This window comes from Dipteris shenzhenensis, chromosome 26, assembly GCF_047967505.1.
Source record: "Dipteris shenzhenensis isolate YYH24624 ecotype China chromosome 26, Dip_SZ_1.0, whole genome shotgun sequence".
NCBI classification, from domain to species: Eukaryota; Viridiplantae; Streptophyta; class Polypodiopsida; order Gleicheniales; family Dipteridaceae; genus Dipteris; species Dipteris shenzhenensis.
The window spans coordinates 39866654-39887103 of NC_141621.1; the positions used below are offsets into that span (position 1 = coordinate 39866654).

Consider the following 20450-nt stretch of genomic DNA (forward strand, 5'->3'; position numbering starts at 1 on the left):
CTTACATATGCAAAGTCAAGAAGTTCATTCAATTCACATGCCCTCTTGCTGCCATCTTCAAGCACCTTTTGGATTAGTTGTCTGGGCATCCATGTCCCAAGGTCCTTAGTTGGATCATATGCAAATAGAAAGCCAAAAAAACTGTTTGTTTTTTAATCCTTTGCCTTGTTGGTAATGTAGCCTTGGCCTTGTAGCCAATCTCCATCTACCAATATCTTACACACTCCGTGTTCATTAGCTCTTGCAAGTCATCATCCTAAGTGGGTAGTTTGAATGTTGAGGCTACTTGTGCCTTGCTAATGGTGATTTGTTTCCCTTTGACTTGGAATGACTTTGTTGTAGTATCACTCTGGCATCATATGTGTCCATGTCCTCAATAACCACCATGTGGTCAAATGCGAGGCTCCATGGTTCATGAAGTCCCATGAGTTGAACTCAACACCAACATGGCCAGATTCTTTCTAGAAGTGGCTAAATGTAAATGCCCTTTGGTTTCTTGGATTTTCCTTCTTCAATGTTAGCACTCTAGTCTTCTTCTTGAATCCCTTTCAGTTGGAAGGGACATTCACCATTTGAGCTTGTTGGGTGGTAGGTTGCTACAAGATTTCAAAGTTGAGATTTGTGAGGCAATAAGCTTGAGGATAAACATGATATACTAGAGGCAAGAGTGCTTGTGTGTGTAGATGGCCCTTGAAATTTGTGCCCATTGAGTGACTCATGCAACAAGATGAAATAGAATCCATTCCAACGGAACAAAATCAAATCAATACAGCTAGGGAGAAACTCTCGAAATTGAATATGACGATTTCTATTGGGCAATTGCTAGAACTCACTTCCCAATGCACAAAGTTCCTCCAAAATTCCAAAAGCAATGAATGACCCTTAGCATAATCATTGACCACAAGGTTGAAGGTGAGTGACATGATGATTTGCGATGAAGAGGTGCCCATGAGATTAACATGACGGTTTGAAATCAACTAGTGAAAGGAGGCTTTATTGGTGTATTCTCTGGTGTCAACATCATCTTAGAGGATGTCCAATAATGGCTCAAGTTGAAGAACTTGAAGCCATCATGTTTCAAGATTTGCATGGAATATTAAATTGTCAATGCCAAAGGGAATGCTTTGAAAAGTGTGCATAAATTAGTGGTGCTTATTTCATAGTGACATTCATTGTGAAAATGAGAAGACCCTATGCTATTGGGAGCTTCATGGCTAAGGGAGCCAAAGGGGTGCATGGGTGGGGAGGTGACAAACTCACCATTCCAACTGATGGGGAAAGGGTTGTAAATAGCAATGGAAAAGAGCACCATATTGAAGGAATGCAAGCCTGAATTTCAAGCAGTGGGGGAAGCATATGCCATGGATAAGATGATGAAGAGCCAAAAATAGTGTATCCAAAGGGATTCATTAAAGCTGTAGAGGGAGAGAGGGTAATCCAAGAAGTGTTGATGTATTACATGAGTTGACTAGATAACAATGGCTGAATACTAAAAGAGCAAGACATAAAAGGGGATCAATATAGTTTGCAAGAAGAATCAAAGTTGATTCAAATCAAGGAGGAACTTTCTAATGAATTCCTAGAGCAAGTTGGAATCGAAGTCACCTTGATGAGCGGTGAGAAAAGACATTTGTGGAATCAAAGTCACATGAGGACAGCTGAGAAAAGAGATTCGAGGCAAGTACTCTCAATTGATTTGATAATAGTGAATGGTACATGTCCTAGTTCATGGCTTGGGCTAGAATTATCTTTGGCGCACACGCACACATGCGCACACACACACGCACGTGTGTGCATGCACACACACACATTTTGATTAGTAAAAATGCACGTGCACACACAAATACACACACACACACACTTACACAATAACTTTTATTATTATTTTTTCCTTTAGTTAATTTCTTCTTTAATTAATTTACTCCTTTAAATGCATTTTAGTATTTTGGTACATTTCCTTTAAAATTGAGCTTATGGATTAGTTATTAGTTATTTCCTTTATACTTTATGTGCTACAATTTAGAGGGATGTTCTTGTTCCTAGGTAAAGTGACAACAAGCCAGGGGAAACAAGCATTACCTGTCTACCCAAATTAAGCTATACTGTTCTAACATATGGTTTATTTGGATGGTGGCAGGTAAGTGGACCCTGATCTTGGAGCCTCGACTACTTGACGGATTCATCGACACTTATTTACTCATTTTTTGTAATCCTACCGGGGTTTGGTTGTAATAATGCATTTGAAATTAAACTTAATTTGAGTTCTTAAAGCACTTATTCTCCATATCTAAATTATTTTTTATTAATGTTGTTAAGCTATTCTATGACTGAATCTATTGTATCATTCATTTACTAATGGGATTATTAAATCTAAATGCACACATTGATCTCCCAACTAGCCCTTGGTCGGGCTAGTACCATACAATCACTTTTCAGTTTAGTAATGGCTACTGTTTCCTTTGATTTCTAACTATTGGTTTCTTGTGTGAAATCACTAAATATGACCTCCTGTGAATTTGGAGTATGCAACTACTCATGAAAACACTTTTCACACTTATCATACTTATCCATTTCTAATGTACAAAAGTCACTTAGCATTCTATTAGATGGGGAGTAAGTTCCACATGGTGGGCTTACTCCCCACCATGTGGTCTTACCCTTTGGTGGGTTGCAGGTGGGCCACACACACACACACACACACACAACGTTTTTTCCTTAATTTTTTCTTTAGTTAATTTCTTCTTTAATTAATCTACTCCTTCTTCAAATGCAACTTTAATCTATTTGTACATTTCCTTTAAAACTAAGTTAATGCATTATTTATTAGTGCTTTCCTTTGTGAAATCATTAGTGCTAGAATTTGGATGGATGTTCTTGTTCCTAGGTAAAGCAATAACAAGACAGGGAAAACAGGCATTACCTGTCTACCCAAATTAAGCTATAATGTTCTTACATATGGTGTATTTGGATGGTGGCAAGTGATCTTGGAGTCTGGACTACCAGATGTATTCAACACTTATTTACTGATTTTTTGTAACCCTACCGAGGTCTGGTTGTAATAATACATTTGAAATTAAAATTAATTTGAGTTCTTAAAGAAAATGTGCATTCTAGTTAATGTTGTTAATCTATTCTATGACTGAATCGATTATGTGATTCATTTATTGATGGGATTATTAAATCTAAATGCACAACACACACACACACACCCTTATCCCCCCTCCTTACACTCACATATGATTCCTTACACTCATCCTGCCCCCCCTAACACACACACTCTTGCCTTATTCTCACCTTGCAATTATGGAAGTCTCCATTTTCTTTTTCCCTTGCTCGCCCCCCTCTCCCTTCTGACATTGTTGCCCCTGATATTTAGTGTCTCTTACATTTATAATTTCATAAAATTTTCTTTTTAGTCACATTTTGTTTAATTTCCCTTTCTCCCACTTTTTTTGGATAATGTCCTTCTTATCAAAACAATCTCAAGTGCCAGAACTCATTGTTAATGACACATTTTTAAATATCTTGCAATGTTACATATCTAATTTTGACTTCTTGAAGATACAAGATGATGACATCATTTAAAGATTAGTTCAACATCATAATTGGCTATTTGCTCCCTTTTTCTCATCATGTATGCTCCTCATCTTTCATGTCCATATAGAATCTTTGGAATGCCTTCAATCATGGCTAATGAAGGAGACTTTCGATCATTGTATACATGTTCATTTGATTTGATATAATCTTCACCTCGGTCTTCATGATAACAAGGACCTAATATATACTTCATTTGATCCTCTTAGAATTGCACTTGATCATAAGAACTTGACTTTGCACTTGCAAACACTTGCTTGATAATTACTTGATTCGTGTTTTCTTACAAGACTTGATATCCACTTTAAGATGCTTAATAATTACTTGATTCTTGTTTTCTTCTCGTTTTCTTACAAGACTTGATATCCACTTAAGATTAGCTCAAATTGACTTTTGAAAAAACCTCAAAAATTACCCTTAGTGTACCATTTTGTAATCCTTGGTTTACATCCAAGAGCTCTTTAAAAGGCGGTCATTTTTTAGTCATGTTATACCTCAACAAAGAGATCGATTGTGCCTTGAATTGGGCTCCAAATGGCCTCTAAAATCCACTTTTTATGAGGTCGAAATTAAGGTACCATAGCCTTAATTTGTGACTTTTAGGTGTGGGGCAACATGTATTTTAATTTTTTTACATTTTCTTTACTTTAGAAAGGCCACATGTCACATGAAGGAACTAGACTTAATCGTTAATTATCTAATTAGCTATTAGTGTATCTTATTTATGAAATCTTTTAATTATCTAATTGGTCATATCCATTTTCAAATGTGTTTCTATCCATGTGCTAAATCAAAAGAATTAGGGATAGCTTAGGTGGAAGAGGATATTTGGCATCATTTCATGTGTTTAGGATGTGGGAACAAGGACAAATGTCATCATTCCATGCTTCTTATCCCTAAAAAAGGGATCCTATTCTCATTCCTAGGAGAGTCATAGGGTCTTGATGCCATGGTCCAAGATGAGAGAAAAGGTAGTTATTCCCATTTTCAACCCATCCTAAACCACTTGGTCTAAGATCGGAGAAATAGTAACATAGATTCCTACCATTACCATGCTAGTCCGATCCATGTGCTAAGGCCCTAAGTGTGTGTGGGTGGGTTCATGTACGTACGTGCATATTCGTGCAACTAAATGCTATTTAATTAGTAGGAGAAGTTTAGCTTTTAATGAGGAAGTGATTATTAACATGTGTATAGTTTATAGTTCCTAAGTCTCATCTTAGAAAAGCATTATTGACATGTGTATAGTTTCTAGTTCCCAAGTCCATTTTTGGAATAAGGCATCATATTGGGATGGTGGCTATTTCTTAGACAATGCAAATAAAATGAAAATGGCTTGTAAAGGCAAATTACTTCAAACTCTAGACAACACACTTTGATAGAGTAAGGGAAGCTACCAAACTTTTATCATTGTGAGATATGATTTAGGTGAGTAGGAAGTTATAAAGTGTGTTCTTACACCTGACATGGGTAGTAAATAATCCAAAATATTAATGCCAAGAAAGATGAATGCATTGGAAGTTACTTGAGTAAAGGTGACATGGAGTAGGTCATAATTTGTAGTTTGTTCTCTCATCTCATGGAAGTAGTATGAGAGGGGCTACTTTGGTTCAAAATGCATTGAAGGAAAGTAAAGGTGGATGAGTTAGAGGTTACAATTTAAGGTGATATAAAGAGATCATAATTTTGTCATTTCATAAAATGCTTGTGTAAGAAGTATGAGAGGAGATGGGGACATGGAGGTGCTTGTTTGGGGATGCTAATAGATTGGAAAAGAAATATAGCAAGTAGCTCTCTGTTCAAGATCAATCTTGTAGTCTCATTTATTAGCTACCCTAGGCCTCTCAACTTTCCACTTCTTAATAGATATGTTGTCATGGCATACAATTGATTTGTGTAGTCCTTCTTTGATATCTATTTCCACTTACTATTCTACAAAGCTTCTTTAGAGAGGGTATAATAGGCATCAAGTTTTATGTTGTATCATGAGAGGTGCTTGGTGTGTTTTCATTATGCTTGGTTACATAAGTTGACGTGGTTATAAGACTTAAATTTTCTTTTTGTGTTTATATAGTTAGGGGGGAGGCGGGTGCTTTACATATAGTTGATGGGGGAGAGGTGGCAAGGAAGTGAGGGGTGGGGGATGGGCTAGGGTGCTTTGCTTTTTTGGTCTTATGTCATTGCTTACAACGTTATTACTACTTTGTTGTGTAAGGTATGCTAAAACATATCAAGTGCTAGAGGAATTATAATAACGTACAGAGATGGCCTAGATGTCTTATCTTTATGAGAGAGGAGTTATAGTCTTTATGACGAATTGGAAGATGTATCGGGCCCAAAGAAATTAGGCATCACATAAATGCAACTTTTAACTTATGTCATGCCTTTTTAGGTGGCAATGATTACGTCTCTATTTAAGATATGCATCTTGGAACAAGAAATGAAGATTGAAGGAAATGTTTTAATGGGGTGCTTGAAAGCCCTTTTCAATGGGGGGGACCTATTTTGGAGAGGCTTGGACTTGATGGTCCATCTTTTTGTAGGAGTCAATGGTCTAAGAAACCATCTCTTATGTAGTCATCATTGTTTTCGAAAGGGATGGGAGAAAACTCTAGAGGGAGTACTCTAATGCGATTGCTCGCATGGGGAACCAATTTTGATCTTGAGAGAGCATTTATTTCATTTTGTAGCATAGCAGAATCCTCATTCACGCCCTTACATGAACAGTTCCATGGGGCATTCCTTATATAGATCTTAGCATCACGACTCATGAGCTCACATGGCTATTGATGAGAGAGGTTGTGGGGTGTGAGCCTTTATATTGTATATTAAATCCATATTAACGCTGCTGACTTATGCTGTTATCTCAAATCCGGTTCTAACTGAATAGTGTAACTATTGGTGCTTTTCCGTATGAGTGGATTGGTGCAGTGAGATGGCATAAACGTATGAGGGAAAGGTTGACATTGTTGAATAGGCAAGGATTGTAAAGTCAAAAGGTGGGTGGGAGAGAAAAAAAGAAAAGGGAGATCCGGTAGCCACAAAAGGGATCTAGAGGGAAGATACGGTATGTGGGAGAGGAGACTACGTATGGGAGGAGGGATACGAGTACGTAGAGTGGTAGAAGGGGGGCACATCACATGGCTGGCAAGAGTGGGTGGGGAAAGCATACAATCATGTGCGAGCATGTGCTTGCAGATTTGCCCACCTCACCTCAGGTTGCCACTTCCGTGCAAAGAATGTGGCGGGACCCAACTCAAGTTTGCCACCTCAGATCACATCTCTTCACCCCCCCTATTTCGTAGACTTCTGGCCACCTCTCCCAAAACGAAAGTGTTTTTCCAGCATTTAAATATTGAGACCTCCCGTTTTGAACCACGACCGCAGAATTTCGCTCGCACGCCTACAAGAAAGCCCCCTAAAAGGCTACTGATAGATATATAGGCTGCATCGTTTCAAAAAGGATGGAGCATTGATCAGACATGATTAGAGCAACCGACAGTACAGTATGGGCAATTGCGCAAGTTACTGTGAGCTACTTCGAATTATGTTGATGATCGTGGACCTCTGCAAATTTGCAGAGATTCGAGGACGTAGGACGTTAACAACAACTTAACACACACAGCCAAACTCCGCAGGCGGTAGTTAAATATAACTACTATTGCAAATCTGAGCGGCAACACACCTGATTAGCAACCAACTAAGCGCCACAGACTACAGCTCCAATTTAAGGATAAATAGCAGTAACGCAGGTGATTCTGGTCCACGGTCGCCAAACAAAATATGTTGTCGTCCGACGTGCTAGCTTTGCTAAATGAACAACTTTTGCGGTTCAACACTCTCTTGTTTGGGCCGTGAGAAACTAGGGACACGCACGTTATACATCAACTACCATTGGGCGTCTATGCAATGCCCATGTCAATCTCTAAGGGTTGGAAAAGGTCACAAAACTAGAATCAAAGAAATCTTGAAGGGTTGTCATTCGACAAAGGCCGGTTCCAAACTAGATTGGAAAACTAGCCGTAGAGAGCTTTGGAAAGGTTGTCAATCTGGAAAGGAGAGTTTCTTACTCTAGAAAATCCTTCATAATTGGTTGTTAGGTTGGCTAAGTGGTTCCTAGTCAACCCTGTGTTCCCCTTCTGTGGGGTTAATGTTGAAGATGCACGACATCTGTTGTTGTCATGGTAGTAGGTTACCCAAGGGATTTTGCGCAGACTAGCAAGAGTTGTAAGGGATTACGACTAATGTCTAGCTTTGTGGTTTATCCCAAATGAGAGCAGTATTCACGAGTGACCCTCATGGGTTTACTTCAACCCTTTCTGCTTGTTGGCCTTCCTTGCAATTTAGGAGTGAGAAACAATATTGACAATGGAGTGGGGTTTGGTTGCAGAGAACACACAATCTTGAGCCAATTGAAGATGATGTTGATGTACTTGAGTACAATTATCTAGAAGAAAGACTCTCTTGTCAGGTCTTGTTTATGGGATAGTAGTTTCCACCTCTCTTTGGTTTGATCATAGCTATAGAGCAACGTAGGCTACGAGTAGTTTGCCCCTAATGGTTAGCCTATTTTAGTAAAATGGGTATGCTTTTTGTGGGGTGACCTCCCATGTTATATAAGTTGGCATTTTATTTATTTTTTAAACATTAGTTAAATAGGGCAGATGACTATTGATAGGAGATAGCTTGTTACCCTAGTGAACAAGAGCAAAATGAAGTGTGTCGGGGTGTGGCATAACTTTATACATGGATAAAAACACACAAACGAATACCTAGGTGCCAATACCCATACTTATACCCAAAGTCGAGTAAGTCTCCTCTAAAGTTACTATAAGTAATAAAAATATGTAAGCCACCGAGGTGGATGATTTGCCAATACCCATACTTATACCCAAAGTCGAGTAAGTCTCCTCTAAAGTTACTATAAGTAATAAAAATATGTAAGCCACTGAGGTGGATGATTTGAGTTGTTGACAATTTAGATACTAGCCATGGAGTGGTCTTCTTTTGTGAGTATTGGTAGCTTTGGACTTATAGATTTCCACTGATCTCCTTCGAATTATTCTTTCATTTATGCACCCATGAAGGTTCCTCATGTGACTTCAAGTTTTAGAGACCCCATACTTTGCTAGATTACAAGCCAAAAGGCTAACGATTCACTAAATAAATTCTTCCCATCGGTGCATAATAGTGAGTTTGAGTATTCACCCACACGTCTTGCTCATCCTCTATGCACTTTGAATAAGATTAAGACCCATAATAGCTGAGACAAAAAACATGACGTTGCTGTAAACGTGTAGTGAAATCAATTTAGTAGTAGAAAGGAGACTCTCTACATTGACAATTGGTTGTGCATTGGTTGCCAACGAAGCACCTTTAAAAATTCGATCCATGATGGTTTATTGTCTGATCCAAGTGTTGTAATAAGTAAATATCATTGTGTAGTGATGCCCATTTCTTCCAAGGAGCTAGCAAAAGCAAGTGTATGTACATTCCTTGAGCAACGGTCGAGATCTTGACAATGTATCGATCGTGAATGTTTGCGTGGATAACATCTCAATGGAAGCATTTGACATGGCACAATGTGAAATTTCTAGGAGAACACAAGTTACTTAATCTAGAAGGGAAAGGAGAGGAGGTGAACGGGTCTATGGATTTTAATGATTTTTTCCTACTCACATACCCATATGGCCAACTATGATGCTCGTGTAGTCGACACTCATTGACAGGCGACAAGCTTCTCCGACACGAGCAACCACCTCAGGTGGGTGAACGCCCAATCGCTCGAGTTACCGTTGGTAGATCTGTTGGTCTAAGGGAAGGTGGGCATTCGAGCTGTCACCTCTACTAAAGGAACATGGATGTATCGATCAGAGAGAAAGTGTGCATGCGAGCGATGAGCGGATGTATCCATATGAGGGGGGGGGGAACCTTTGGACTAGTAGTAGCTCGAAGGGAACCTTTAGCTCTATGTACTCCCATATTATGATATCCTTATATTGGAGAAGAGATCAAAGGCTTTCTTAATGAAGCTTTGGTTTTCCTTTGGGTAGTTCCTTGTTGATCTACATCACCTTCAGCCCTCTCGCTAGATCAATGGCAATGACCAAATCATAGAAGGATAAGCAATCAAAAACTTAATGTAGGTTCTGAAGGGGAGCGTGTTATAGGAGTTTGTAAGTTTCTGCTGGTCTTGGTTTCTCCTGCAAGGATCTCCCAAGATACGCTGAGTGTAAGGATGAGCTGTTTGGAGTTGCTGCCATCTCAGCCAGCTGCCTCCACCCTTAAATTTTTACCTCCTTATATACTCATCCCCCTCACCACCTTTCACAAGATTGGCCCTAAGCTTTCTTCTCAAGTTGGTCCCCAAGCTTTCTTCTTCGCCATAGCTTCTTGCGCATCTTCTGTCTCCCTCCATTATTCTATCCCCTCCATTGTTCTCCCCCTCCCCCGCTGGTCTCCTCTCTCTTTCCTTGTCCCTTGTTTATAGTTTCTCTGTTCTCCCTCTCCGCTCGCTTCCTCCTCCTCCGTGTAGCTTCCATAGCCGTAGATCTGTGGCCCTTTCCCCTTCCTTGCTCCCCTTTCCTCTCTCTTTCCTTGACTTTGAGATCCGCTCTCTTTCAATATGCTTGACGATCAGCCTTGCCCTCCTCAAGATTCGAGGTTAGCTTTCAAAGAGCGCTACCTTGCTCGACTCTTGCCTGTGCTTGTCGGTATCCATGAGCGTGGATCTCTCCTATCCATCTGTGAGCGCTTGAGGGAGATTAAATTCGCCGCAGACATGTCTCTCGCTTTGACTGCCGGCGACCTCAGCTGGAGCCGAGCCCTCAGTGAGCAGCTGTTTTTGCAATCGAAAGGCAGCAGCTCTAGTCTCGAAGATGAAAGCTGTCGGCGTGGGGGGCGTCTAATCCTTTCCAGCAGCGCAGACATATGCGAGAATGGCGCTATGCGAAGCAATTCTCGCACTCTGGATATGCGAAGCGTCAATCAGAGATCGACGACTGCGGCAATGAGAGATCACCTCTCTCGGCGCTACCGCGTTTGCCGAAAATTGATATTTTTGAGGAGGTTCAGGAGGAGGTTCGTCGTCCGAGATCGGCAGCACAAACTTAAGCGAACTAGTTATGTCAAAGCGCTTCGTATCTGCATCCCTCGCGCTTCCAGGCTTCCACAATCACGGCGCCCACACACGCATACCTTCGTTTCTGATTGCAAGGTAACAAGCCTGCGCCAAATAATTCCTGGGGGAGGCCAGATGGATGCACCCTTACTCTTGAAGGAAGCTGCAGATTACATTATCGCACTGCAAATACAAGTCGAAGCCTTGGAGGCTCTGGCCTGCACAGCTTCCATGTCAACATAATTTTACTTCAGATTCGTGCCCTCTCATGTGGGTACCCTCTTCTACGTTACTTACGTGATTCATGTGCGAGACATCCGCCAGGAAGTTCACTACAGCTAGGCAAAGAGATTTTTCGCAATATCTTTTACTTTTAGCGCACCATTGATCCGGTTGCGTACTAGCTGTGTAATATTTCGCTTAATGACGTTTTTGCGACATATAGAATTGTGGGTAATGGCCTCAGGCATTTGATAATGGCTGCATATTTCCGTAATGGCAATGCCTTCGTATCATGCAAATGCGATGTCAACGACAGAACTTGAGCGTTCGCGTAATGGTGCTGCTTCAATGCGGACATGTTGCGATTGCTAGTTGCGTATATGTTGACAACATTGTAAGAAGTTCTTCCTCTTTCATAATAGTCTTTAAGTAGATTTAAACCACGTGATGATCTGAAAGATTAGATATTACGGATTGCAATCTTTGCTTAATGATATCGTTTTCTGATACGATAAGAAACTTTATTAGGTTAAAAACATGTGATTTGAAGTACCAGATGTTATGGATGAATAATTATATCTTCTAAGAGCCTGCTGATGCGGAAGAGGTGGATCGTAAACCAATCAGTGCGTGGAGAAGTAAGAGACTGGTTGTTTTTGGACCCCTCCCTTACAATGAAACAATTAGCCTTGATTGCCAGTCCTTCACGTGTGGTGACTTCTCCAGGGGACCCCTCATCTTGCCTGCTTTGAATACGTCCGAGAAGGAACTGGAAAAAATGATTGCAAGTAAACGAACAATAAGAAACTCAAACCTAGTTTTTTTTTTTTCGAAGCTAAAAGAGTTCAGCGGAACAGTCCGAAGTGAAAATGTTGTTGAAGACCAGACCACCCTTACCGAACTGAGGTGATGACATAGAAAAGAGCAATTGAACCAAAACTCAAGGGTTTTATGATTTTTGCTTATCCTAACTTACAACAGGGCCTTCGTGAGCATGTCATGCGGTTGATCTAGCTCCACTCCACTGGTATGGAAGATTCACATTCCCATTGCCTCGAAATGCAAGGCCAAGTATTTTCCTTGGCATTGCATTGTTGGCTTGGCTTTGTCGATTTTTGCCAATTCTAGCCTAACATTCGAATGCACTAGCCTTGTTGCGATGAGTGCTTACATTTGACCTTCTTTCGGAGTTGTTGAAATAACTTGCAACAACCTTGTCAAGTCTTCATTATGCACACGAGTACTATGATTTGTTTACAAGTTAGTGATGCATCTTTGAGTGCCATGGGGCACTATCTCTGGAGTACTAAGTGGCACAATCATCATAAAAAATAGAGATAGTGTTGCATGTGTAAGACCGACGAGGGAGGGGAGGGGGAGAAGGGAGGGAGGGGAGAGAGGAGAGGTGGGGAGAGACTGATTTTCTCTTGCACCCTCTCTAGTGGAATGATCTGTCTGCGATTAGTTAAAGACTTGCTCTATTAGGTCTCAAAGTTGAGAGGGGAGAGGAGAGGGTTAGAGACTTGCGCTGTTGAGAGGAGAGGAGAGGAAAGGCTAATTTTCTCCCTCACACCTTCTCTATAATAATCTAGTAGAGACCCGCTTTGTTGGGTCTTAAATTTGAGAGGAATGGAGAGGCATGCTCAGTTGTGTCTCAAATTTGAGAGAGAGAGAGAGAGAGAGAGAGTTGAAGAGAGGAAAGGAGGGAAGAGAGACTGATTTTCTCCCGCATCTTCTCTAAGACAAAGTAGTAGAATGATCCATCTGCGATTTAGAGACTCGCTCCGTTAGGTCTCGAAGTTGAGAGGGGAGGAGAGTAGAGGGTTAGGGACTTGTTGCGTTGAGAGGAGAGGAGAGTTATTATCTCCTTTACACTTTCTCTAAAATGAATTAGTGACACAATAAGATAAAGCACCTATAGACGCACACACAGACGCGTTTCTTTAACTAAAAAACTTAAGAGTGCATTTATTTGTGCATCTATTGGTGCGTCTACATACCCATGTCTAAAGGCACGTTTATATAATAGACAGAGATGTGCAAATAGATGCTTTGTTAGAAATTAAAAAAAATAGACGCATACATAGACGTTTATAGACGCGCTTATAGGTGCTCTACAGAGTATTTTTTGTTAATAAAAGAAAAAATTTGTGTGGTTGAATAGAATGCTGTGTATGCTATTATTAACTACAAGAATCCCATTTTCACATCGTGCAATTCAATTTTTATAGCCAATCGCATTTTAATTAGCACGATTACAAGCACCTCTATAGGTGATGATTACAATTTCGAATAAAACATTACAACTCCAAAACGTTTAGTTCACAAGGCATTAATTGATAGAATGTTGCACAATGAAATTAAAAACCAAAAAAATAAAAGGAGTATATTAATTCATAGCTCAAAAAGTGCTTATATGTACATGTAGCACGAAGCCAAGCCACGTCTTGTGGCTTTAAGTAAAAGAGGAGTGTATATACACGAGAGCCATGAGGCCAAGCTAGTGGCTTCAAATACAAAAAAGAGTAGCTAGCACTACTTCTACGACTAATCTAAGTTCTCCACGTCCTCACTCCCTTCTTTGCTTCCTTTTTCGCTCCCTTCTTCCTCATCTTCTTCCTCTTGATTAGTCGGTAGGCCCTGTAAACAAGGGACAACATGTATCAATGTATGAAAAATCAAATCTCTACTTACCATATTGACATTATTTAATTACTTTCAAATACTTGGAAGGGCGTTCCAGTAGCCCAGATATACTGCTCCTTAGTAATCAACCCGTCATCATAGAAGTACTTCCATGTATCTCCTCTGTGATGGTGGTGGTGGTAGGCTGTCTCAACAGGAGTAGGGTACCTACCCACGATATCAAGCTGCAAGATAACACAATTTGTGGAGGGGTTAGTATAAAGAAACAACCTCCTAATAAACTACATAAACAATATAATTTGAGATCGATACTTACAAATTGGGCCTCCCATGATTCAATACTCCCTGCTCCAAAATGCATGCTTCCATATTGCTCCATTTGGATCCTTCGTGCCTCCATGTGCTGCAAACTGGGGTCCGCCTTCGTTGCCTTCATTGCGTTCTTCCACTCACGCTTGTGAGCGGTGTGGGACTGGTCCCTTGGTGGTTGACCTTCCTCGAGCCTGGCAATCTAGCCTGGCAATCTTGGCTAGTGCCTGCCTCTTAAGCAAAGATCTTTTATTGCCAAGTATCGTAGCAATCTTTGACTTGGCCCATTTATGTATAAAGTGAACATTGGGGGGATTGGGATACCTAGAGTGAACAGCAGCAAGGATCTCATCAGCCAACTTTTTTGGATGGTCTTTGTAGTGAATAAAGCAATCTCTGTAGTTGTTAGCAATTACAAAGGGCATGAAAGCCATGATGTCCTTTCCCCGTGCATCCATCAAGATGCCTCCTATTTGAGTGATGTCATAGAAAATCGTACCATCACCCTCTGGCACGTCTGCATCGTCTGAATCATCCCCGTCCCCACCACTACCTCCCCCAAAGCAAGCTACCATGCATCCCTCACTGCTCTCCCTGCTACTATGCCTGATGCCCTATCGTGTCAAGCTAGTATGCTGGCCGCTCGTAGCTGGAGAAGTGACTCTTGACTACACAGGAGAACGGTAGCCACTCGTAGCTGGAGAAGCAACTCGATGGCACGGGAGTACGCCGGCGGCTTTGTGAGGCAAAAGAACCTCCTAACCACAGGGGGGAGAAGGGGCTCGGCTTTGCAGCTAGTTGGGCTGTCTCAACTCTACTGGGGTAATCTCAGCTGGTGTGGGATTGGGGTGGTTTGGAGTCTGTACTGCCGACTCCTGGGGGGTGTTTGTAGTACCTGTCATGTATGTGTATAACTCCGTAGGAGTGGGAGGGTGCCCCAAAATGTTATATAACTCCCGAAAGATGGCATCCCGAAGATCAGGTGAGGCTGAAGAGCTTCCTGGCCACATGATGAACTGAAGAAAAGAAAAGAAGATTACCATTGAGCATGTCCTTGTCACGAGAAGTAAAAGAAAAAATAGAGTGACTACCTGACATTATGCGAGCATTTATAGACTCCTGCATTCTTTGAATTAGAGTGACAGAAGTCTATATCTGCTTGCTCAATGTCAGGCTATTGAAGCTTCACATGGGGAAAAAGAGAGAAGGAAAGAGAGGAGAAAAGAGAGGAAGGAAATAGAGAAAAAGAGAGAAGGAAAGAGATGAGAAAAGAGACGAAAAGAGAAGGAAAGAGAGGAGACAAGAGAGAAAAAGAGAGACGAAAAGAGAAGGAAAGAGAGGATAAAAGAGAGAAGGAAAAAGAGAGACAAGGTGAAGGAAAGAGGGGATAAAAGAGAGGAAAATAGAGAGAAGGAAAGAAAGGAGAAAAGAGAGGAAAATAGAGGAAAAGAGAGAAGAAAAAAAGAGAGAAAAAGAGAGGAGATAAGAGAGGAAAATTACCACGAAAAGAGAGGATAAAAGAGAGAAGGAAAAAGAGAGAAAAGGTGAGGATAAAAGAGAGAAAAAGAGAGAAGGAAAGAGAGGAGGGAAAGAGAGAAGGAAAGAGATGAGAAAAGAGACGAAAAGAGAAGGAAAGAGAGGAGATAAGAGAGAAAAAGTGAGACGAAAAGAAAAGGAAAGAGAGGATAAAAGAGAAGGAAAAAGAGAGATAAGGTGAAGAAAAGATGGAGAAAAGAGAGGAAAATAGAGAGAAGGAAAGAGATGATAAAAGAGAGAAAAAGAGAGGAAAAGAGAGGAGAAAAAAGAAAGGAGATAAGAGACAAAAAGAGAGGAGGAAAGAGAAGAAAAGAGAGGAGAAATGAGAGAAAAAGAGAATGCAATCCCTTTCTTCAATCATGCTTTCCCTTTCCATCATTTATGCAATCCCTTTCTTCAATCATGCAATCCCGTTCCATTATTCATGCAATCCCTTTCTTCATTCATGCAATCACTTATTTCCATCATTCAATATGCAATCCTTTTCTTGGAAGTGGAAGTGGAAGGGGAAGGGGAAGAGAAAGAGAAGGAGAAGGAAGGTGAAATGGAAGAATACATAAGACTATCGGAGCGCGTCTATAGACATGTCTAATAGCGTGTCTATAGGCACGACCATCTATTTTTTCAAAAGACAGATGCATCTATAGACGCATTGTTAGATGCATCTATAAATGCGCTCTGACAGATGTATGTTTTTAAGAAATTGAAAAGGACATTCGCCTGACCTAAAAAAGAACAACACTAGTACCAAAAACATCCGTTCCTTGCATACAACAAAGGACGAATCCAAAGACAGCTACTTTCAAAGAAGATCAACTGTCAAGAGACTTACCTTGGATAGAGGTATGGAAGCTTCTTGTCCTCCTTCAAAGCTACTTCTCTTTCTTCTCTTCCTTATTTACCCTTTGCTTCTCTTTCTTCTCTTCCTTGTTCACCCTCTTCTCTTGTGTGCTTGGGGATGATTGTGTAAGCCTAGAGATGAGTGTGGGTGCTTGGAGATAAGTGTGGATGCTCGGAGCTATGTGTGTTAATAGAAAAGCAAGCCGCGTGACGTGAAAAGTATGTGAAGAAAAGCAAGCGTGCTAAAAGTAGGTTCGAAAATCAGCTCGCAGTCTATGTGTCTAAAAGCGCGTCTATCTATACGTCTAAAAGCGCGTTAATCTGCACGTCTATCAATGCATCTAAAGTATGTTTGAGACACGCCTATAGATGCACTTCATAGTACAGATGCAGTGTTAGACGCACTTTTAGACGCTCCACAGAGTTTTGACATTTACAACTCATGCAAGAACAAATTTTTTGGGTTGTTTATATGTAGGATGTCTTCATCTTCAAAAGTAGCTCTAGTGAGGATGAATCCCTTCATATCCACCATCGCGAAATGTGGTTGGAGCAAAAAATCAAATGTATGTGTGATCGATGTCGAGGAAACATGTATCATGCATGCAAAATTACACTCAATCATGTCTCAAAGTATGGAGAATGGGATGCAACCGTAAACATGGTAAGTGTTAAAGAGTTAAGGTTGATTGAGATACCTATGGGTGTTCATGTGTTTGAGTTATGATTCTGTTTTAATTTGATACAAGATGCAGTGCCACACCCGCATATGTTGCCCTATGCTCGTTGTGAGGAGGCGAAGCATCGGCGATATGAGGTGGGATCTTCAAAAGGGAGCATTACGGATGCATGGAGTGATGGTGATAGTAGCCCTCCGCCATTACCTCATGAGGCTATGGAGGAGGAGGTGTTTGATGATATGGTGCGCCAACTTTTATCATTTTTTACCATATTGGTCCCACCTGAAGATCAATCACCTGCTTGATCCCATGCATATCTTCAAGAATGTGGTGTCTACCATTTGGGAACATTTGAATAGGACACGAGATTCCGCAGGCATAAGGGAGGATCTTTGCACCATAAGGAGGATGCATGAAGCTTGGCCACAAGAGAGGCCAAATGGGCATGTCTTTTTACCTCGTGCACCATGGAGGTTATCAAAGCTAGAGATGGTGGCAGTGAAGCGAGCTATCATTACAGTTCATACTCCCACTGGATGCATGAGGTGTTTGAAGGGGGCCTTCACAAAGAGCAAGAAAAGAGGTGTAGAGTAATTATATGGCTTGAAATCTCATGATTGGCACAAGATGCTCCAAGTAAGTATTTTATGTGCATGAAATCCTTTTCCTTCCAAATTTGTGAGTGAATTAGAAGCAACTAATCAACCATTCCTCACATGTTCAGTTCATACTACCTACTAGCATTTCTCGCAGTGCATCGAAGGACGTGAAGGATTGTATTTATAAGATGGGTGAGCTTGTGAGGTACTTTACAGGATACAAAATGTGAATATTGTATTTACAAGATGGGTGAGCTTGTGAGGTACTTTACAAGATGCAAGGTGTTCATATTGCTAATATTGCGTACTTTTTCCTTCCTAGGTATGTGAGCTCAAAGGAAATAGATCCCACCATGCTTGAGAATTGTCGAGTTATGTCAGTGGAGGTGGTTTGTTTAGTGGAGGAGACATTTCCATGTTCTATTCTCATAAGCCAACTACATCTCATAATGCATTTGGTGGATGAGATTGCTATATGCGGTACTGTACGTGCACAATGGTTGTTCTTCCTCGAGCGCTTCATGAAGACCTTGATGGGTTTCGTGGGGCAAAATGCAAGACTCGAAGGTAGCATAGTCGAGGGTTGGTTGGTACAAGAGTCACTTGTATATATTTTTGAGTTTCTTGTTGATGTGGATAGCTCTCTGCCACGACTATGGAGAGATGATGAAGACCTAAGGATGACCTCTATTGTGCCTCAAGGGAAAGGATGCAGCAAAGTAATAGACACGGAGTTGCTTAATAATATCAACCTCTATTGCATGCTTAATAGTGATGTGATGAAAAGATGGGTGACAAGATACGAGGATGCAAAGACAAGAAGACAAGGCGAAAGGACCCTCTTTCATACACACCACGGATCTCGTGTGCCATACCCTCAGCATCTAAGAGCACTTCCAAAGGATATTCATGTGGATTGGCTACTCGATGAAATGGAGAGAGCAGCGAGAGACGAGGGGATGCATATCACAATGGAAGAATGGGAGTATGCTAGGGGATGCATGAGCAAGGTCGGTATATAGAATGTTATGCATAAGTTAGGAGCTTTCAACAATTTAGATTGCTCATTTAATTGATTTTGTCTTGGTGTAGTGTACTATGTTCAATGCTATATGGTGTGAGGGCAAGCATTTTCGAACACAACGGATTAATGATAAGAGAAACACATAAGATTGCGGCATCATTGCTAGCTTTGAGGGAGCCAATGGAGCCATGGATGATTATTGTGGCATAATCCAAGATATTATTAAGCTTGACTTTCGATGCTTCTTTGTGTATGTTTTGGATGTAAAGTGGTTTAAGGACATGGTGGAAAGAGGTCCTAATGCAACAATCAAATGCCATGCAAGTGGCTTTGTAACTATTGACTCCACAAAGTTTTGGCAAAGTAAGAAGGACACACTAGTATTACCGCAACAATGTGAATAGGTATTGTACACCCATATAAAAATACTCACTTTTAAATATTTGATACCTTCGCAAGGAAAATAACATGATTGTATTTGTGTTTGAATTAGGTTGTCTATCAACCAATGGTGGATAATAATAGGTGGTGGCATGTCATACCTATTACACCATGTTCCAAAGTGATGTATAGTACATTTACTAATATGGAGCGTATAGAGGATGATCATGGCCGTGGAGGTGATGATGACCGTGATACGAGAGAGGAGGATAATCATGAGATAGGAGATATAGATATTGAGGCCATTTGGTGATGCTGATTTTGATGTGCACATGAGTAGCACAAGTATTAGTGGGTTGAATGTATTTGTAGATCTTAATACTGGTTTGGATTTTGAAGTAGATAGTTTGGCAAGGGTTGATCTCATTGAGGATGAGATTGAACCATAGCTCATCATTGATATTGGCAAAACTATTTTAAATATTGTCTCATTCTCCTCACCTCACTTAATTTTTGTATATGTGAGTTTGCAAAAAAGAATTGATATTTTTGTTAAAATTACATGCTTTGGTAATCATGGGCAATGTTTGGAAAGCAGTGATTTATCAACCTGCACCAAAATCTCACTTTCTGTATTCTATGTTTTGTGTCTAAATCCGCATCTAATTCACAGTGTAGACGCGCTATTAGACGTGCCCATATTTTTGCTATTCTAGCAATGCCTATAGATGCACCTACTATTTTGCGTGTCTATCAAGTGTGTCTATAGTTGCTTTGTCTTATTGTGAGAGACCCGCTTCGTTGAGTCTCAAATTTGAGAGGAGAGGAGAGACTTGCTCAGTTGTGTCTCAAATTTGAGAGGAGAGGGAGGGAGGGAGGGAGGGGGGAAGTGGGAGGGGGGGAGAGGGAGAGAGGGAGGGCGGGAGAGAGAGAGAGAGAGAGGCTATATATGTAATTCAAGGAATTTTACTTGAACAATAATTAAAATGCCTTTGATTCAATTGAAAAATTAACATTAAAAAAAACAATTGAATGTCCCTTTCACCTTCTCTAAAATAAACTAGTAGCACGACCCGTCTACGACAAGTTAGAGACTTGCTCTGTTGGGATCATAGTTTGCCTTTCATTTTGGGGGGAGAGAGAGAGAAGGAGAGAGAGAGAGAGAGAGGGAGAGAGGGAGAGAGAGAGAGTAAGAGAGAGGGGGAGAGAGGGAGGGAGGGAGAGAGAGAGAGGCTATATATGTAATTCAAGGAATTTTATTTGAATAATAATTAAAATGCCTTTAATTCAATTGAAAAACTAAAATTGAAAAAAAATAATTGAACGTCTCTCACCTTCTCTAAAATAAACTAGTAGCATGACCTATCTGTGACAGAGCTCCATTGGGTCTCAAAGTTGGGATCATAGGTTGCCTTTAATTTTGGGGAATAAAATTAAATTAATAAAGGAAATCTAGTTGTAAAAATTGATTTTTTTAGCATTGCTTCTCTCTCTCCCTC

At 40.6% G+C, this 20450-nt stretch overlaps 1 protein-coding gene across 1 annotated transcript; it reads left to right on the forward strand.

Annotated features, from left to right (window-relative positions):
- Positions 1-9941: 9941 nt before the first annotated feature.
- Positions 9942-11201, forward strand: LOC147885061 (uncharacterized). The gene has a single exon (XM_087397915.1). The coding sequence runs from the start codon at positions 10220-10222 to the stop codon at positions 10955-10957; it is 738 nt and encodes a 245-aa protein (XP_087254041.1). The 5' UTR covers positions 9942-10219; the 3' UTR covers positions 10958-11201.
- Positions 11202-20450: the final 9249 nt, after the last annotated feature.